This window comes from Cnephaeus nilssonii, assembly GCF_951640355.1.
Source record: "Cnephaeus nilssonii genome assembly, chromosome: 11".
NCBI lineage: Eukaryota > Metazoa > Chordata > Mammalia > Chiroptera > Vespertilionidae > Cnephaeus > Cnephaeus nilssonii.
Window position 1 is genome coordinate 41898476 of NC_137082.1, and position 17693 is coordinate 41916168.

A 17693-nucleotide genomic window follows, 5' to 3' on the forward strand; every position below is an offset into this window, starting at 1 on the left:
AATCAGGAGAGCCACAGGAACTGGGCACAGTAGCTATCTCCTGTGTGTTTTCTGCCCCACATTTTAAACACTGAGTTAGATTTTCTGTATCATGAGCTTGAACCAGTGACTCTCCTCATAGGAATGAACAGATGTTTATATACTACTTGGAGGATGGGAGGGGAGGGAGTACATTTAGTAAGTTTGAAAGGTTTGGAAATAATGGTGTTTCTCTAAGCCAAGTATCTGTTATTGTTATTATTCGTTATTTTAAATAATGGATTTGACTATGTACTTTAATTGTCTGTTTTCTATTTGATCCCTGAAGACAGGCTACCTCCGTGGTCGGCAAACCAGCTCTCGAGCCACATGCAGCTCTTTGGCCCCTTGAGTGTGGCTCTTCCACAAAATACCACGGCCTGGGCGAGTCTATTTTGAAGAAGTGGCGTTAGAAGAAGTTTATGTTTAAAAAATTTGGCTCTCAAAAGAAATTTCAATCGTACTGTTGATATTTGGCTCTGTTGACTAATGAGTTTGCCGACCACTGAGCTAGCTTATAGTTTATGCTTAGAGCTGCTATGGCTATTTAAAGAATTTTCCTTATTGTTTCACCTTTGTTATGTTGTTATAATTTCTTATTACTTGAGAACACCTTTAAATACATATACAATTGCAGATTTTCTGAAGAATGTTGATGATTTTTAATGAACAATTTAGTTATGTTGTTAGAATTTAATGCTCAGCATTGTACACAGGAAAGTCAAATTTGCAATCAGCAAAAAATCAGCCTCGTTTAAGCTATTGAGCCACAATAATTGTTGTGAAAGTCATGTGTTGCGTAGGCCAAGCTCAGCTTCCAGTAGAAGACATGAACCTTCAAATGAAGTGGCACATTGCTTACTGTGCACTGGAAATTTCTGTGGCAGTAGAGCTGTAAGGTGGATGAGATCATTTCATGAAATAATTTTAGTAGAATTTAGTGCTAATGAGTATCCTCTTCCATCCATGTTTGCATTTTATTGGTCTTGGAAGCTGCTGTTGATGTTGGAGTGTGTGGTCACTGTGATGTTAAATGGTGGGATAGACTGGTTGTGAGAGCGCTGGGCTCCGTGGTCAGAGCGATTCCTGTGGCCATTACCACGGCCCTCTTCTTGCTGGTACTCTCCCTTCCCCCACCAATGAATAAAAAATACAAGTTTGTTTTGGTTTTTTATTTTGAAGAATTGGGCCGTAGGAGTAGTTCCTAAATGTTTTACCTACTCTCATGCTTTCTATGGACCTGGTCATCTTTTGGTTGCAATAAGCCAACTAATTTTATGGCCACATTCGAAGTTTCAGTAGGTTTGACAGTATCACATTTGTTTCTTTTCCATCATCATTATCCCTTGTCACCAGGACCCTTTACTTTCTCTTTTCCAGTTCCATCTCCTAGCGTGTTTCATTCCCTCTTACACCCTCTCCCAACCCTCTCCCTGTCAGCCCCACACAGAAGTGTACATGCTTACACTGGAGCTATGTTCTGCTCTCACAAATGTGTGCGCACGTGTGCGCGCACACACATGTACATACACACATAAATGGGATCTCATGTACATTTCACTTAGCAACTTAATATTTTTCACTTACGGTCATTCCTCTGGACATGTTAATGATTACATAATTTTCAGTCATGCGCCAGTTTATGTAATCTTCCCACATTGGTGAGCATTCAGCCCCTTGCCCCACCCTTTTTGGTCCTGCATACCATGTTGCATGAATCATCCTGGTCCGCCTGTCTTTCCTTGGCAGTGCTTTTATTTCTATAGTATAAAAACAGATCTTGATTCTCACCTGCAGAACCACAATCCTTCCATTTATCACAAATAGGTACACTTTCCGGGGAGTTAAGCAGGAGGCCTCTCTGAGATGGAACAAGAGGGACAGCACAGTCGTTTTGCTCTTTGCTGTGTAGACCCTAAAATATAAACAGGTGACGGGAATGAATGGCAGGGTTTGAGGGAACCTTGGGGCATTGGTGATAGTGCCAAACATTTGTCATCTGGAAAAGCCTATTTGAACTTTGATAGTTTAAACATAATTGATTCTCCCTTTTAATGAAATAATTGGAGCCAGTATGCAGCTGTAGCGCAACGGCTGTTTGGTGTTATGAAACACTATAGTATATTCAGATGAAAAGCTGTGAAATGTTAAATGAAGCTTACTAGCAGTTTTAACATGTCTCTTGACTACTTAACTGTTTCTCAAGGTGGAATGGAATGCACGTGAGTGCATGTGTGTATTCACACACACGGCAGTGGAAGTCTGATTTTGGCTCAGGGCTAGCCCCTTCCGTGGTCTGTCCATGGAAGCTGTGTCCTGCCCCTCCCTAGCTGTGAGTGAGAGGTTTTGAGTCACAAGTAGACTCAGCATCACAGGCTGTTCTCCATGGTCAAGAAATCTATAAGGAGAACATTTTTATGGCACCATCTCTCTTTAGTGGTACTAAATTAAGGGTTACCAGTGCAGTTCTCAGTAGAAGGTACAATGAACATTTTAATCAAATTCAGGGTTCTCTACTATACTACTAATTTCCCATAATCTGATTAGTCCTATTCACTGTGGATCTACGAAAATAACCTCGGTGGAATACTGTGCTGGAAGTCATACTGCCTTAGAAGTAATTCTGAGATTACCCAGGACACAGCCAAGCTATTCTAGTTAATCAGACCCCTCACAAATATTCTTTCCAGGGATATTATAACTGCAAAACTTAAGGTTTCCAGAACGGAGTTTTCTCTGGGCCTATCTCATTGCCTCTCCCCAAAAATAACAGGGAGCAAGAAAAGCAACAAATTCCATTCAGTACTTCATTTAGCCAAAGCATTTTTGGTCATCATGTGAGCAATAGTAGGTCAAAGCTTGTTGCTAGCACGTACTTTGCCACACAGTCCAATTGACCACTAACTTAGGATACAACTTGGGTTCTAACTTGGTTTGGCAGAGTCGGTCTTTTATAGATAAAAAGTAGGCTGGCAATAGCTCTTTTCTGTTGGTGCCACAGCTAGAGGAGGAGGGAGGAAAGAGCTTCAGGCTGTAGATAAATTCGTCTGACTTAAGTACCCATGGAAGGATCAGGTCTGCCTGTTGATGTTTCTTTCACTCTTGTGGAATCCCCACATGCAGGTCCAGGATGCTCTATGATCAAAGTCTTGGAATTAACCATGATGAGGTATTTTGGATTTTATCTGGGAAAATGTCAAGGAAGTAGTTGCTATAGTTTTAGAAGAAAGTTTTGTTGCCAATAATGTTGCCTTGCCTGTTCAACATGTTTTAGAAATAACCATTGAGGCAGCTGCTCCATGGCCTCAGTTAGTTTTTCTCTGGAATGTGCAGTTGAGCTCAGGAAGTAGAATATGGAGCCTCATTAACTAATGTCCCCAATGACGTGGTAGCATCCTTGATCATGCTAACCCAGGGTCATGCAGTGGACTGGGGAATCCTCTGATGTGACCCTCTCTGCCACAGCACATTGTTGGTAGGAAACACGAAAGATGGGATGAGCACAGGGAGAAGGTGGGCCAAGAGATTTACATTTTCAGCCTAATATCAAGAAAATGACAGCTGATAAAACATCTGGAGGGTGAGAAGATCCTAATTAGGGGAGAATGGTACCCAGAAAGATGTAGCTTCCTTTTGTATCTCAAACAATGTTTAGCCTCTTGCTTCTTTTATGTTCTCCTGGGAGCCTGAATAGCTATGGTTGGCTTCTTGTATCTGAACCCCTCCTCCTCCCCACGCCCCTCCCCCCGCTTAGAGTAGCACCCCTTCCCCAGTGACAGATCTGATATACAGCAACCATACATCCAGGACTTCCTCCTGAGACAGCACTGACCTCAGATGTCCATCTCGGTGCCTCCTTGAGTCACTGAAACATCCTTGCTATTCCAGAGTTCTCCACCCGACTGCATTTCTCAGGCTGCTGCTTACCAGCAGAAGTGTCTCAGGAATCCTTTTCGATCTAATTTGGACTATCTAAATATAGTCACTCTATACTGGACATGTTTCTAAACCCGGAAACTGCCTGCGCTTCATTCACCCTTTAAAGAGACAAGCTCCACATGGGCAGACAGGATATAATACAGCCTCAGCTCGCCAGGAGGCTTCCTAAGCTGGGGCAGTTGGGGTGTCCTAGTCAGTCCTCTTGGGTATATGCCACTGGTGTATATGCAGAACTCCTGAGAAGGCCCTCTGTGTACTTTTTCCCCTGAAAGATACAATGTAAGGGCCCTAAGCTGATGAATTTAGGGATAAGCTAGGAGAGTATCCCTGTGGCAGCTTTATCGAGACATTCCTCTCATAGACAGTGACATTTGACAATTTGAAATACCTTTAAGCTCTACATAATTTGGCAGTAAAATTTAGTATCTGAAACAGATTGTTGTTTTTTCTCTTAGCACATTAGCAGCAGCCATTGCATTTAAAAAGACTTCGGACACTAAGAATGCGTTTTGTAAGATTTTGGACTCCAGAGAGGTTCATTTCACAGTAGATTTGAAGCTACTGGAAATCTACTTATTTTCCAGACACTAGTGTTTTGGGTACAAATACAGTTAACTTGCTTTGTCTAGAAAAAAAATAATTCTCTAGGTGTACATTACTTTATTAAAGTGATCAGAAAACAACTGCACTAAATAATGATGATTTCTTACACAAACAGCCATCAGTGGCCTACGTGCACACCACGCCGGGCCTACCTTCAGGCTGGGAAGAAAGGAAGGATGCTAAGGGACGCACATACTATGTCAATCATAACAATCGAACCACCACTTGGACTCGGCCTATCATGCAGGTATGCAGATCGCCGCACAACTGAAAATTGCAGGCAGTTGAAGCTGAAATGTACATGAGCTCCACACTGCTATTGTTTATGTATTGTCCTGAGAACCCATGTTTTAGAAATTTTTTTTTCCACAAAGAAAATGTGTTATTTTAAATATAATATATGCCTATGGAAGAATTTGGTCCCCAAATCACTCTATCCCTACATATATATTTTAAATGTCATGTGAAAGGTATTTTCAAAGTAAGAGCTTATACCAGTGTGTAGTGTCTCTCCCAACCCCCATCCCATTTTTTCCCAAGGCTCGTTTTCATGCCAGACTAGTGATTCATTTTTATTTCCCTTGAATGTGTTTCCCCAACCTTCCCCTCCCCCATTATTATGTTTAATCATTTCCTCCATGCTTTAAATAGGCCAGACCTCTCATTACCACTGGCTGTGTTGTTGTTTGGGTCCACACTCCCAACCACACACAAAAGGAGATCCTCACATGAAGCTAACTTGTTTTTGCTCCAATGTAGCTTGCAGAAGATGGTGCATCTGGATCTGCCACAAACAGTAACAACCATCTAATCGAGCCTCAGATCCGCCGGCCTCGTAGCCTCAGTTCGCCAACAGTAACTTTATCTGCCCCACTGGAGGTGAGAAGGCTACTCAGTGTAATTGGGGTCACGTCTATCCTGTGACTTCTCATTCTCTCCTTTCTCTTAGCTTGGACTTCAGTTTCGCAGCCACCTTCCTGTCTGATCATTGTGTTCTTGGTGAAGGGTGTTCTTGTGCAGCCTCACTACCTGCTTCTCTGTTGCGCTCAGCTCACATCCTTGGACTCTCACCTGATTCTCATTCTCATGGGGCTGAGGCCATAGTGACTTGTGCTGTACATGTGGGCCCCTCTCTTCAGAACTTTCTCCATTCTTGTTGTTTCGCCCCTTCTTGCCTGTTACCTCATTAGACATGCATAATAACTCTTTCAGATAGCAGTGCTTATATTAAGTTTTAAACGATAGCTGTGGCTTTGACCATTTTTTGCCTTTGGGCTGTAGGGTCTGTCATTGTATGGGCATACATGTTTCTGATGCATATCTGCACCCCTAAGTCATTGCTGTGCATCTGCGTTGCTCTCCTGTTTGTGTGGTCTGAATACCATACCTTAACATCACTGCGTCAGAGAGTTGGAGAAGCCAGAGCACAAATATTCAAGTTCTAAACTTGATGATGTCTTAGAGGTAGCTGTGGTACTCTCTGTGCCCTGGGCTTAAATGCTGATGAGTGGGAATGAATGATAGCTCTTTTCCAAACTGTGATATAAATGTCATGGTAACCATACAAGTCCAGGTGGTTGTGTTCGATGATACAGGGGTTTCTTCTTGTGCTCTGCAAATTGCCAATCCATTCTTCATTAGACTGTGAGCTCATTAAGAGCAGGGGCACGTCTTTCTCCACCCTCTGTAAAGTCTCCATCCATAATTCTCAGTAGAGTATAATATTTTTGGCATATATCCAATAGCTATCAAAGGATGGTGATTTTAAGTAATTAATGTTGTGTGTTTAATCAATAGAAAAACTTTAAAGTTTGATTGATTTAAAAGTAAACAAATGACAGAAACAAATTTCTTAGGCGCTTCCCCTTGTCCCTTTCCAAATGGAACATTCGTGATACCCAAGTACATTTTGACACATCTGGACTAGCACCTGTAAGAGTTCTAATGCTCATTATTATTCCTTAGGGTGCCAAGGATTCACCCATACGTCGGGCTGTGAAAGATACCCTTTCCAATCCACAGTCCCCACAGCCATCACCTTACAACTCCCCCAAACCACAACACAAAGTCACACAGAGCTTCCTGCCACCGGGCTGGGAAATGAGGATCGCGCCAAACGGCCGGCCCTTCTTCATTGACCATAACACAAAGACTACAACATGGGTAAGGTCGCTGCTTTTATTTGGCTCCGTTTCCATCGTGAGGTCTGACATTCATTCCCTCATTTCCTCACTCCGTACTCATGATTCTTGTAGAGAAATTTCACTGACACCGAAGCTTGTCCCCAGAGGGTCTTCTCAGCCTGCTTCAAGATCTTGCACGCAGGGGCTGGTGGGAGGGGTGATGGATGGGTGCGGGGTCAGGGCCAGCTGCTGGTGCCAGGTTGGATGCCTTTTCTCCAGAACACTCCTGGACAGCTGTAGTTTTGACAGTTGACTGTATTTGCGGGGAAAGCAGTGCTCCATATTGCTAGGATGTTGATGCTCCTGCTTCACCTCTCAAGATGGTGTAATAGGAATTCTGATCTTTCTGAAAATAATTTTTCTTTGTCAGTTTCTTTCTGCATTTTTATTAACATCACCCACCTTTGTTTGATTTGTTCCTTTCATTTGTACCGTCCACCTCAGTTTAGTACTTTACTTTAGTGTTTTACGCTTCTGTGCTGCATTTCACACCTTTAATTGTGGGGTAGGAGATGTACTAAGGATTTTGGTTGTAAATTTGATAGTTCTTTGTTGTGAACATTTTGTCAAATTTGACTCAGGAGTCGTGCCTGAGAAAGAATCCGTGTGTTGTATGAATTTGTACAACATGAGATTAATTAAAAGTGATTGTGCATATCTTTATACTCCTCTGTTCAGGTTTTAGCTGAATCAGTGGTGGGCTTCTTTAATGTAGCACATTGTTTTTTAAAGAGTCAGGGGCATTTTTCTACTAACACCCTGTAGACCTATGACTGAACTGAAATTGGTTCTCTTGTTTCTGACTGTTTACGAAGCTGCAGGTTTGTTTTCCTTCCTGTCCCTATGTCCCCAACTAATGGCCTAGGTTCAGAGTTTGACTCAGTCCTTCTGGCGTCTGTGCTGCTTGCTTAGAATTGATGTGACCGGAAAGCTGGCTGAGTTTGGGGATTGTCAATGGCCCTAGCTCTCTGGTCTTGGATCAGAGGTGAACACATGCTTTAAATCCCCATTTTCAGTGAAGACACGAGTGTGTCCATTGTTAGAACAGCAGTATTGTGTTAATGAAGGGGCCTGGACCAAAATGTCCCAGACTGTCATTTATACTTTGCCCGTGGCCTGATGTTAAATCAGTCCCTTGAGATTGGACTAGAGGGTCTAGATATCACTCTCTCTCCATCTCTCTCTCTCTCAAGTCCTACGGATGGATGGTGGTAAGCATATCTCTATGAGGACATTCTCGGTATTTGGAGCAGGACTGTGACTGTGCCTTTTATTGCAGGATGCTTAATATCCTTGGTTCCTATACTGAATAACCACCATTTCTTTCCCTCCCCCACCACAGTGATGACCAAAAATGTTACCACACACTTGCAAGCACCCCTTAGTGAGAGCCACTCTAAAAGTTCTTCCTATTTTAAAATAAAGGAATATGCCTGCCAGGGGAATTTATCATTTAGATCCTGGTGACATTCATTAAACTCATAACTACCTCGAAGGCATATAATAACATGTAGCTTTGTTTGACTCACCTTTAAGTCTCATATCATATTACAGGTTTGTGGCCAAGACAAGAGTAAGAGATAGGCAGCTTTGGGGGAAACCAACTATGGAGATTGGTTTTTAAGTCTTTTTTTTTTTTCCTCGTTGACATAGAACCTGTGGCTGTCCTGCTAAGAGTATTCAATTCTACAAATCCTCAGCCAGGAATGGGCACTCCAGAAATAGGGGGTAAATAGTATAAAAGGAGATGGATTAGTGTATGGAGCCACGGTGGCCTGCCAACATAAGCTATGGTTTTAGTAATCTGAACTAGCTTAGTAATCAAATCCCCTAACCTTCTCACAGCCTTTCACGCCACAACTGCAGAGTAATTGCAGCTGGGCAGGTTTGATTTTAAACAGCCCCGGCTTTGTTTACTGCCTGCATCGTTGCTGAATGAAATCCAGTTTGAATTTCCAGTTGTCCCTTTCTACCCACATGCTTGTTATTGACTGATTTACTGGTTTAAAATTTTAATTTGTTAAAACAACATTTTGTTGCTGCTGCCATTGTTGAAAATCCTTAAAGTAACAACTGGACATTCCCCCGGTTACTCCCCTTCTTCTCTAAACTCAGACAGGCTGGCCCAGCTGCTATCTCTCCTTCTAAACAAAGGCCTGTACAGAATGCTCACTGTCGAAGGATTGCTCTAAATTTCCTGAAAAAAAAATGGAGGGATAGAGGGAACTGTAAAGATCATTTTCAGCTTAAAATTTGTCTTGAGTTGGTTTGAGGTTTGCTTCATTTTTTTTATTGTTGTTGTTTTTAAAATTGTTTTTATTGATTTCAGAGATAGGAAGGCAGAGGGAGAGAGAGTTAGAAACATCAATGATAAGATATCTATTGGTTATCTTCTACACCCCCTACTGGAGGTCAAGCCCACAACTTGGGCATTGCCCTGACTGGGAATCAAACCGTGATCTTCTGATTCATGGGTTGACGCTCAACCACTGAGCCTCAGTGGCTGGGCTTGCTTCATTTTTTAAAAGAGAGAACAAATGAGAGGCCAGCATAGCTTTTCTTAGATTTGAGCCCTATGGTGAAAAAGGGTGAAAAGCTGGTAGAACAGGTGGAGAATAATGAAAACAAGACTCCTGCCCCCCTCAGCCTGCATGTTCTTGATTCTTGCAGTAAACCAGAGCATGAAAAGATCAGGCCAACATTTCCCCTGTGTACACACATGGAGGAAAGTTCCTGTTGAAGTCTGTTTACAAAGCACGATCTCATATTAAAGCAGTGTGCCCGCCGTCCATCTGGAATAAGGTCTGAGGCCCCAGCCTGTAAGCGAAGGTCTGTCCACCATGCTCTCATCCCTTAGTAACACCTAGAAGAGGCACTAAGCCCTGGCCATGTGAGAATTCCTTGTGGCCAGACTTCCAGCCACTTGTCCCTACCTGAGGTGGGCCATGGATGCCTGCTGGGGCCACCAGGTGACAGAGGAAAGGTTACAAGAGACCTTCGATTTGTCCATTCCTTCCTTCTGTTAAGGAAGCAGCTCGAAGTATGTATGTATGAGTATGTTTATGTCTCTTACAGAACAAAACATCACCTTGTTTTTGTAGCAAGACAGAGTATGCCTTAATGAAGTTTCAGGTTTGTTTTCTACTGGGTCCAAACTATGAAAACTCATTGTAGCCGAGGCCTGGTTGTTGATCTCTTCAAAGGATGAGGAAAAAAGCTGTTGTTTTTTAAACCAGGAGCATTCCCTTGTTTTATGTACTATATATATAAAATCATATACATTTTATGATTGTGGTTTTTAAAGAGGTGTTGATCTTTGCATTCTGTTTAAAACTCCTTTGCGCTGTATTGAGGGAAGCAAATGGGGAATACTGAAATAACTGGGAAATAGTGAGCGTTCTCAGTGTGCTGAGGAAAGGGAGAAACAATCAAGTGTCCCTCTTCACATTTTATTCATTTGTATTCATATTATTTGAGACCTCATTAGTGTCCCAACTATTGGCATCCCTAAAGTTATCATAACTCATGTGGGGCCCTGGCTGCCCTCCACCTGCACCATTGGCTTGGGGTGCCCCCTCCTTGGTTGTTCAGGGGAGTCAGTGGGGAAAGGGTGTTCAGCGTGCCCCCTAGACTTAGCCTTCAGAGCTTAAGAGAGTAGAGCTGCTGTCATTTTTATTTTTGTTGATATAATCAAATATGACCCCTAAAGCCTTCTAGTCCTCACATTCTATGAATTCTAGGTTTCCATGAGAGGCTATTATAGCAGACCTATGAAATTGAATGTATTTTATACTTTACTAGAGGCCCACTGTGCAGGCCACGCATGCCTTGCCATGCACGCAGCCCCGCCCTCATGCACGCCTTGCCACACACGCCACCCCGCGCACCACCGCAGGACCCCAGACCCCTCCGCAGACCCCACCACACCGCGGGACCCCAGGTCCCTCCGCGCCTCCTGATGACTGGTCATTTGGTCATTACGGCATTAGGGCCACTGGGTTTTTATAATACAGACTAGAGGCCTGATGCACAAAGATTCGTGCAAAAATGGGCCTTCCTTCCCCTGGCTGCCAGCACAGCCTTCACTCTGGCCGGGGCCGCCTTTCCACAGTCCCATGCTGCCCAGAGGCCCGGAGTGGCTGGGGTGGTGCGAAACACCCCCGCCACTTGGCGCCTGTGTATGCAAATTAACCCACCATATTTGTTGGGTTAATTTGCATACTCACTCCTGATTGGCTGGTGGGCATTGCGAAGGTATGGTCAGTTAGCATGTTACTCTTTTATTAGGTAGATAGGTAGATACTCCCCTACCCCCAGCCCCACTGGCACTTTAATTTCAGCTTCTTTTTTCCCCCCTTTAAGTCACCACCTTTTTACCGGGTTGTCTTTTGCAGTAGCCTGTGTGTGGGATTCGTAGGCGTGGCTAGCTTGACATGTAGCATCAGAAGCCCTGTCCTCTTTCATGTCATAGCAGCCTCGGGCTTTCTCTAAACCTGCGTGGTCAGGGGTGTGTTCCCCAGGGTCCCCATGGTTGTGACATTAGCTGGGCCAGCTCACAGTTAGCCCTGAGTGGGTAGCTTTTGTGGCGTTCTGTGTTCTGTAAGTTTCTCCTTGGTCACAATGAACCTATCACAAATGTTTCCCAGAATATCAGCTGTTCGGACTTTCTAAATCCTAAATCTGTTTAATGTATCTACGCACTGTATGTGTTCCAATAATCTACAGGCTACTGGACCTATTTTATGTTTTTACTCATCCTTTTTAAAAGCATATTAGTGAGTTTCAGGGTCAATATCCATCATAAACCACTAACATTAATTTTTTCTATTAAAAGTTTGTTATAGCTAACAGAAAGTAAAGCTTGGTTTTATTTTTTGTAATTTTTTTTTTTATTCTTGCCAATTCCAAAATTCTGTCACTTTGTTATAATCCAGTAATTCTAATGCTTTAAAACTGTTGACCAGGAAAAAAACTTTTAACAGCTTTATTGAGATATGATTCACATACCAAGCAATTCACTCATTTAAAATATACAATTGAATGGGTTTTGGACAAACATTGGACAAAGATGTGCAGCCATCACCATAATCAATTTTAGAACATTTTTTCACCCCCAAAGGAAACCCCATACCCACTAGTAGTCACAAAATAAGTTTTATTACAGGATTTTTAAAAATCTTAGGCTTATTTTACTAACATTTTATTGTCCTGAATTTTATCATTTGTTTTCTAACCTTTTGAGTTTAAAATATGAAAATGCCTTGCATTTTCACAGAGCCTATATAAGAGGCAGCTCCCAGACTCAGGGTCAGAACCTCTAGGCAAGGTCTTGTTCTTTCTAAAATTCAGTTTCCCCATCTAAAGAAAGAGAGACCATGTACCCCACCTCCTAAGAATGTGGTTGCAAGATCATATGTCTGATTACTTTGTCAATTATAAGTCATGAACCAAGATGGCCGACTATGTATTTCTCTTTTGTTGATTTTCTGTGGTATCTTAAGAAGCACATTCCTTAAGAAAAATATTTTGCAAACTTGTAAATATTAAGACATACGTGAGAATCTAATCTGTAGAACTGGAGAATCTCAGTCCATTTTTCTAATAAGGATGTGACTTTATGACAAAGCCAGCCAGCGCTCTCTGGGATAGCTCCTGACCAGCCAGGCAGACCAGATTCAGATTCTCTGCTCTAGTTCAGGAAGGGGTGGGAGAGGGAAGCAGGGAACTCCAGTGCTCATGGAGAGGCTGGTGCAGTGTGTTTAGGCTAGCCACCCTCACCTGCAGCTCTGGATCCATAGGGAGATTTACAAACCAGGCTTTCGCTCCCTCTTCTGTGGAGTAGAGCCTCCTCTTCGCTGGCACCCTTTATTCTGGTTTCCATAGTAACATCACTGCTGGGTCCTTTTTCCTCTTCACCTGCTCAAGATCTTGGGAAAATGTTAACCTTTTATTTAAATGTTCTTACTCTCCTTCTTTCACCAAGGACAAGGAGGAAGAATGGAGTCTCTTTTGAGAGATGGTCAGCCAGGCTTCCTGTTCAAAGATGGGACCCTCCCTCCGTCGTGCAGGCAGGAGTGTGGCTCATGCACATGCCTCCTGGTTGCCTTGGAACATACAGCTCCAGAAGGGGAGGAGCCAGTAACAGAACACAGATGTCACTCTTAACACGTTCTGCCTTTTACATTTTTCTTTCAGGAAGATCCACGCCTGAAATTTCCAGTACATTTGCGATCAAAGGCACCTTTAAACCCCAATGACCTTGGCCCTCTGCCTGTGAGTATACTGGAGACACATGGACAAGTCTGAATATGTTTATTCATTTATCTGCCCAGTGTTGATGGAGAATCCCTGTGACTTCTTTCTCCAGACTTTTGGCCCATTGGTCTATAATTTCTTAATAGAATCAGGTGTATGGCTGACTTCTAATCGTACATACAACCAGCTAATACATATGAAAGAGGTTCCTGAATTGGTACTGTCAGTGGAAGGTAGACCTTGGAACTAGGATGCAGGAGGCATTCTTTACAGATGGCAATTTACTGTAAACAGCACACGTTTATTTTGTAACATAGCAACCATAAGTTCTACCCATGATAGGAACCAAAATATTAAAAATGGTGGGAGAGCCCTAACTGGTTTGGCTCAGTGGATAGAGCATCAGCCTGCGGACTGAAGGGTCCCAGGTTCGATTCCAGTCAAGGGCACATGCCCGGGTTGTGGGCTCGATCCCCAGCAGGGGGCGTGCAGGAAGCAGCCAATCAATGATTCTCTCTCATCATTGATGTTTCTCTCTCTCTCTCTCTCTCTCTCTCTCTCTCTCTCTCTCTCTCTCTCTCCCTTCCTCTCTGAAATCAATAAAAATATATTAATAAATAAATAAATAAATGGTGGGAGAGAAAGGCATAAGTAATCACAGAAAGTTTGGTAAGTCATTTAGTCTGCAGATAGTTTAAGCTTTCCTCCCTGGTTGATGGCTGTTTATAAAGCTAATTTTTTATCAGTGTGTTCTTTTTGGGAACTTGAATGGGATTGAGCTATTTACTACAAAACTGGATTTTGAATGAAAATTTCGCCATGCATCCTCCTTGACCCACCCCCAATTAAAAATAAATAACCTTATAGGGGCAGGAAGGACAGGAGAAATTCTAATACTATTTTTAAATAAAGGGCACTGGGAATTTTTTTATTGTTTTTTTCCAAATATAAGAACCTTTTCTGTTGCCTGGTGTGTGGTATATTTTGGCAAAATTTGAAGCTAGGGAGGTTATGATTCCATCTTTATTCATTAGGTTATACAAATATCTCGCCCTCTGCAAATCTGCCTGGTTCTGGGTTTAGATGAGAGAGCCCAGAATGTGCCTAGAGAGCGAGTTTCAAAAGGAAATGATTGCGTGTGGTCTGGACCTGTTAGGTTCCTGAGTTTCAAATAGCAAATAGGCGCAGTTTAGGCAATGAGAGCATACCAGCCCTCCCGTGGAAAGATGATCCAAGTCTTTTGGTTCCCGAGTTTGAACAGGGAGAATTCACAACAGAGAAGTGCAAGTATTCGATTTTTCAACCAGTGATGACATGAGTAAAGCATCTGTCTCCTCCTTTTTTTTATTATCCCTCCTCCTCCTCCTTTTAGTATCTAGTAAATATTTGTTTAATTAAATGAGCTGTTCATCCCCAAACTCAAGTGTTCCATGGGATGCTGAAGTTCCCATTTGAAGCTTTTGAAATAGCGATCCCTGTTTCCTGCTCAACTGGTGAATGCATCCAAGACTGTGGATGTGTGCTTCAAGTGTGTTCCTAGATGTTGTTGAGGGTTAACTTGAAATGTTTGTGGTTTATTCTTAATGTAAAACTGTACCCTAAGAGGGAAAAGTAAGGTGTCATAATTTTGCCTTTGGTTTTGGAACAGCTAGCTAATTTTTGCATTCTCTCTCTCTCTCTCTTTCCCCTGATACTAGCCCGGGTGGGAAGAAAGAATCCACTTGGATGGCCGGACATTTTATATTGATCATAGTAAGTAGGCACTGTTACGGACACAGGGATTGCAGGTAAAGGGAGGGGAAGGGCATTTCAAATGTTAGAGTGAAAGCTTTGTCATTTTACTCTTTGTCTAGGCAGCCAGGTGTTATGTGGAGAGAATGGTACCAGAGAATCAGTGCCCTCGTACGGTACTGTGCATTCCCCCCACGTTTGCTGTAAAGTAGCCCAGCAAGCTTTCACCCAATTTGATCTTGTGACCTATTAACTTTTTTTTATTTATTTAAGAACTATTTTTTGGTTGATGACCCTTTGACTTTTGCGCTTTTAATAAATACACTCTGGTAATAGAAAATAAGATTAGAAGTGATGATTTAGTCCAAAATCTGTGTGTGCGCAGTGCTTGATGCAGCACACGCGTGTTTTAAACACTGCCTTCACGGTCTCAGGGCGAGGTGCCCATTCTGACTTATTTTCTATTCATAGCATGTTTCCTTGCACCCAACACTAATATATATGCAGTTCTTTTCTTGAAATTGTGATATATTTGCTGTAGACATTTGCTCCAGCACCTATGAAAAATGTGTGATTTCTCATTTCAACTAAAACTAATAAAGGTTTGCTTTTAGCCAGTTTTTTTTTCTTTCTTGAAGTGACACGTACTCCATATTTGCATATCCCTTACAACTCCTGAAAATGTATATGAAAAAGAAGTCTTTAAATAGATTTGAAGTTCATATCACACATGCAGCTTGGTAGTATTTTGCTCCTTGTTGTCATTTGATTCATAAACAGTAAGTCTGAACCAGATTTCCCCAGCCTCACATTGTCTTAACTCATCACACTGATTAGATAAGTACATTGATGAGCCAGTTGCTGGGGAATCTGGCCATGAGGGTGGGGCTTGTCACCATCTCTTAGGGCCAGTGGTCTGCAAACTCGTTAGTCAACAGAGCCAAATATCAACAGTACAACGATTGAAATTTCTTTTAAGAGCCAAATTTTTTAAACTTAAACTTCTTCTAACGCCACTTCTTCAAAATAGACTCGCCCAGGCCGTGGTATTTTGTGGAAGAGCCACACTCAAGGGGCCAAAGAGCTGCATGTGGCTCGCGAGCCGCAGTTTGCCGACCACGGCCTTAGGCTTTAGTGCCTCTTCCAGGTGTTACCAGGCAAAGGAGTGCATCATAGATGAGCCTTCGCTTTCTGGCACGGGGTTGAGGGCTTATTAAGTAAGAAGCCCAACAATTCAGAATTAAACCAAAAGTAGAAGTCCTCAGTATATTTAGAGGTATGGGCTACCCTTTGGTTTATATTAGATATGTCACGGCCCAGAGGCCTAGTTTTGTCTTTGACCAGTAAAAATACTGTTTAGGTACTTTCCAGAAATTTACAGTGAGCATAAAATTGCTTCCATAAATGCTTTAAAATATGGATGTTTCCTCAATATACTTTATTTCCTTAGCCTGCTTTGCTAAAAGAGTAGTGGGGTCATATCCCTTTACCATTAAAAACAAACAAACAAAAGATTTTTTTCTAGTTTTTTTAGACCTTACAATTTTAGTTTTCAAAGATAGGTACAAAATATGATTTTATTAAAACAAGGTCTTATCCAGGAATGCAACCTTGGTCTGCTACACACAGAATATTTCACACAAGAAGGTCATCCCTATATGTGCCATTTACTGTGAAAGTGACCACCTTGGGAGTTACTCAGTCATCCTGTCGGCCAGCATCACTGGGACAGGTGGCTGCACTCTGAATGACAGGGACAGCAATGCCCTTCTCTTTTTAAATAATTATGCTATTTATTTTCTGCTTCATAAATTCTTGAGACATTAGACATTTTTAAGATTTATAATTTCAACCTTAAAGATTTAATCTCGGAAGAGATAATGCTCAGTACTAATCTTCTCTTTAGACGCCTTGATTTATTTGGTTGACATTTATTGAATGGCTTCTATGTCTCGAGTCTGGTGCAAAAGGTTAAGGAAAGATCTTGAACTGAATCTCTGTCTCTCTTGGGAATTGTGTGATTCTTCTTAAAGACCAGATATGCCCAGGAGCTGAGGAATTGGTCACAGATATCTTATATACAAAGCTAGAAGAGAAAATTAAATTCTAGCGATGCTGTAAAATCCTATTTGAGTCTATTCTGCCCATAGCCTTTACCAAACCAGTAAATAGTAGCTAAATTGACTGAGTTTCTCATTCTTCTACTTCATTCTTGTCCCTTTATTTGAAAAAAATGTCTTGAAGACAAAGCAAGTTTAGATTTTAAAATTCTAGGGGAAAATTCGATAACTGGCCACCATACATATAAAAATTGACAATACTTAGCTGCAAAATTGACCTTTATGGTAACCACACAGGAACTTTTATATATCTGAGAGCTTAGCCAGCCGTAAAGGAACTTTGTTATCACCATCGGCTTCATTTGGTCATTAAAAATAATAACATATTGGACTCCTGTTACATATTAGGCTAGGAAATGTGTTAAGTGGTGGAGAGGAGGCTGCAGAGAGGAATAAACATGCAGCCCCTGTCTTTGGGGGACTTTGATTCTAGCAGGGGTACCAGGGAGTATTTTAAGTGCTATATTAGAGGAAAGAACCCCTTGTTAATGTGGAAGCAGAAGAGGCAAAGAGTGCACCTGCTTGCCAAGTGGCGCAGAGCACCAGGGATGGGGGAGACTGCAGGAAGGCCTTATGGAATGGATCACTCTTCAGACATATCCCCACACCCAGTGAAAAGTGATTCCAGCATGGAGAAGGTGTGCAGGTGTATGAAGTTGTGCAGAGAAGTGCGGCAGGGTTGCCCATGGCCAGTGTGCAGAGAAGGCAGGGGTGGCACACCCATCAAGTTAAAGGCCGTCTGCCAGGTGTGGGAACTCGGTCCCTTCTGCAGGCAAGAGGGAGCTCCTGAGGGATTTTCCAGAGGAGGTGACAGTGGTCAGATTTGTTCTTTAGAAAGATCCTT

General features: G+C 42.3%; 1 protein-coding gene across 9 annotated transcripts in view; it reads left to right on the forward strand.

The window, feature by feature from the left end:
* Nucleotides 1-17693, forward strand: part of NEDD4L (NEDD4 like E3 ubiquitin protein ligase) — a 310671-nt gene that overhangs the window by 257266 nt on the left and 35712 nt on the right. For 8 of the 9 annotated variants that reach the window (XM_079783553.1, XM_079783552.1, XM_079783555.1 and 5 more), the window contains 5 exons: nucleotides 4676-4807; nucleotides 5320-5439; nucleotides 6526-6723; nucleotides 12939-13016; nucleotides 14696-14750. In XM_079783553.1, the coding sequence (XP_079639679.1) occupies nucleotides 4676-4807; nucleotides 5320-5439; nucleotides 6526-6723; nucleotides 12939-13016; nucleotides 14696-14750 (583 nt within the window). The remainder of the gene's footprint in view (nucleotides 1-4675; nucleotides 4808-5319; nucleotides 5440-6525; nucleotides 6724-12938; nucleotides 13017-14695; nucleotides 14751-17693) is intronic. The other variant, XM_079783551.1, reaches the window with a different exon arrangement.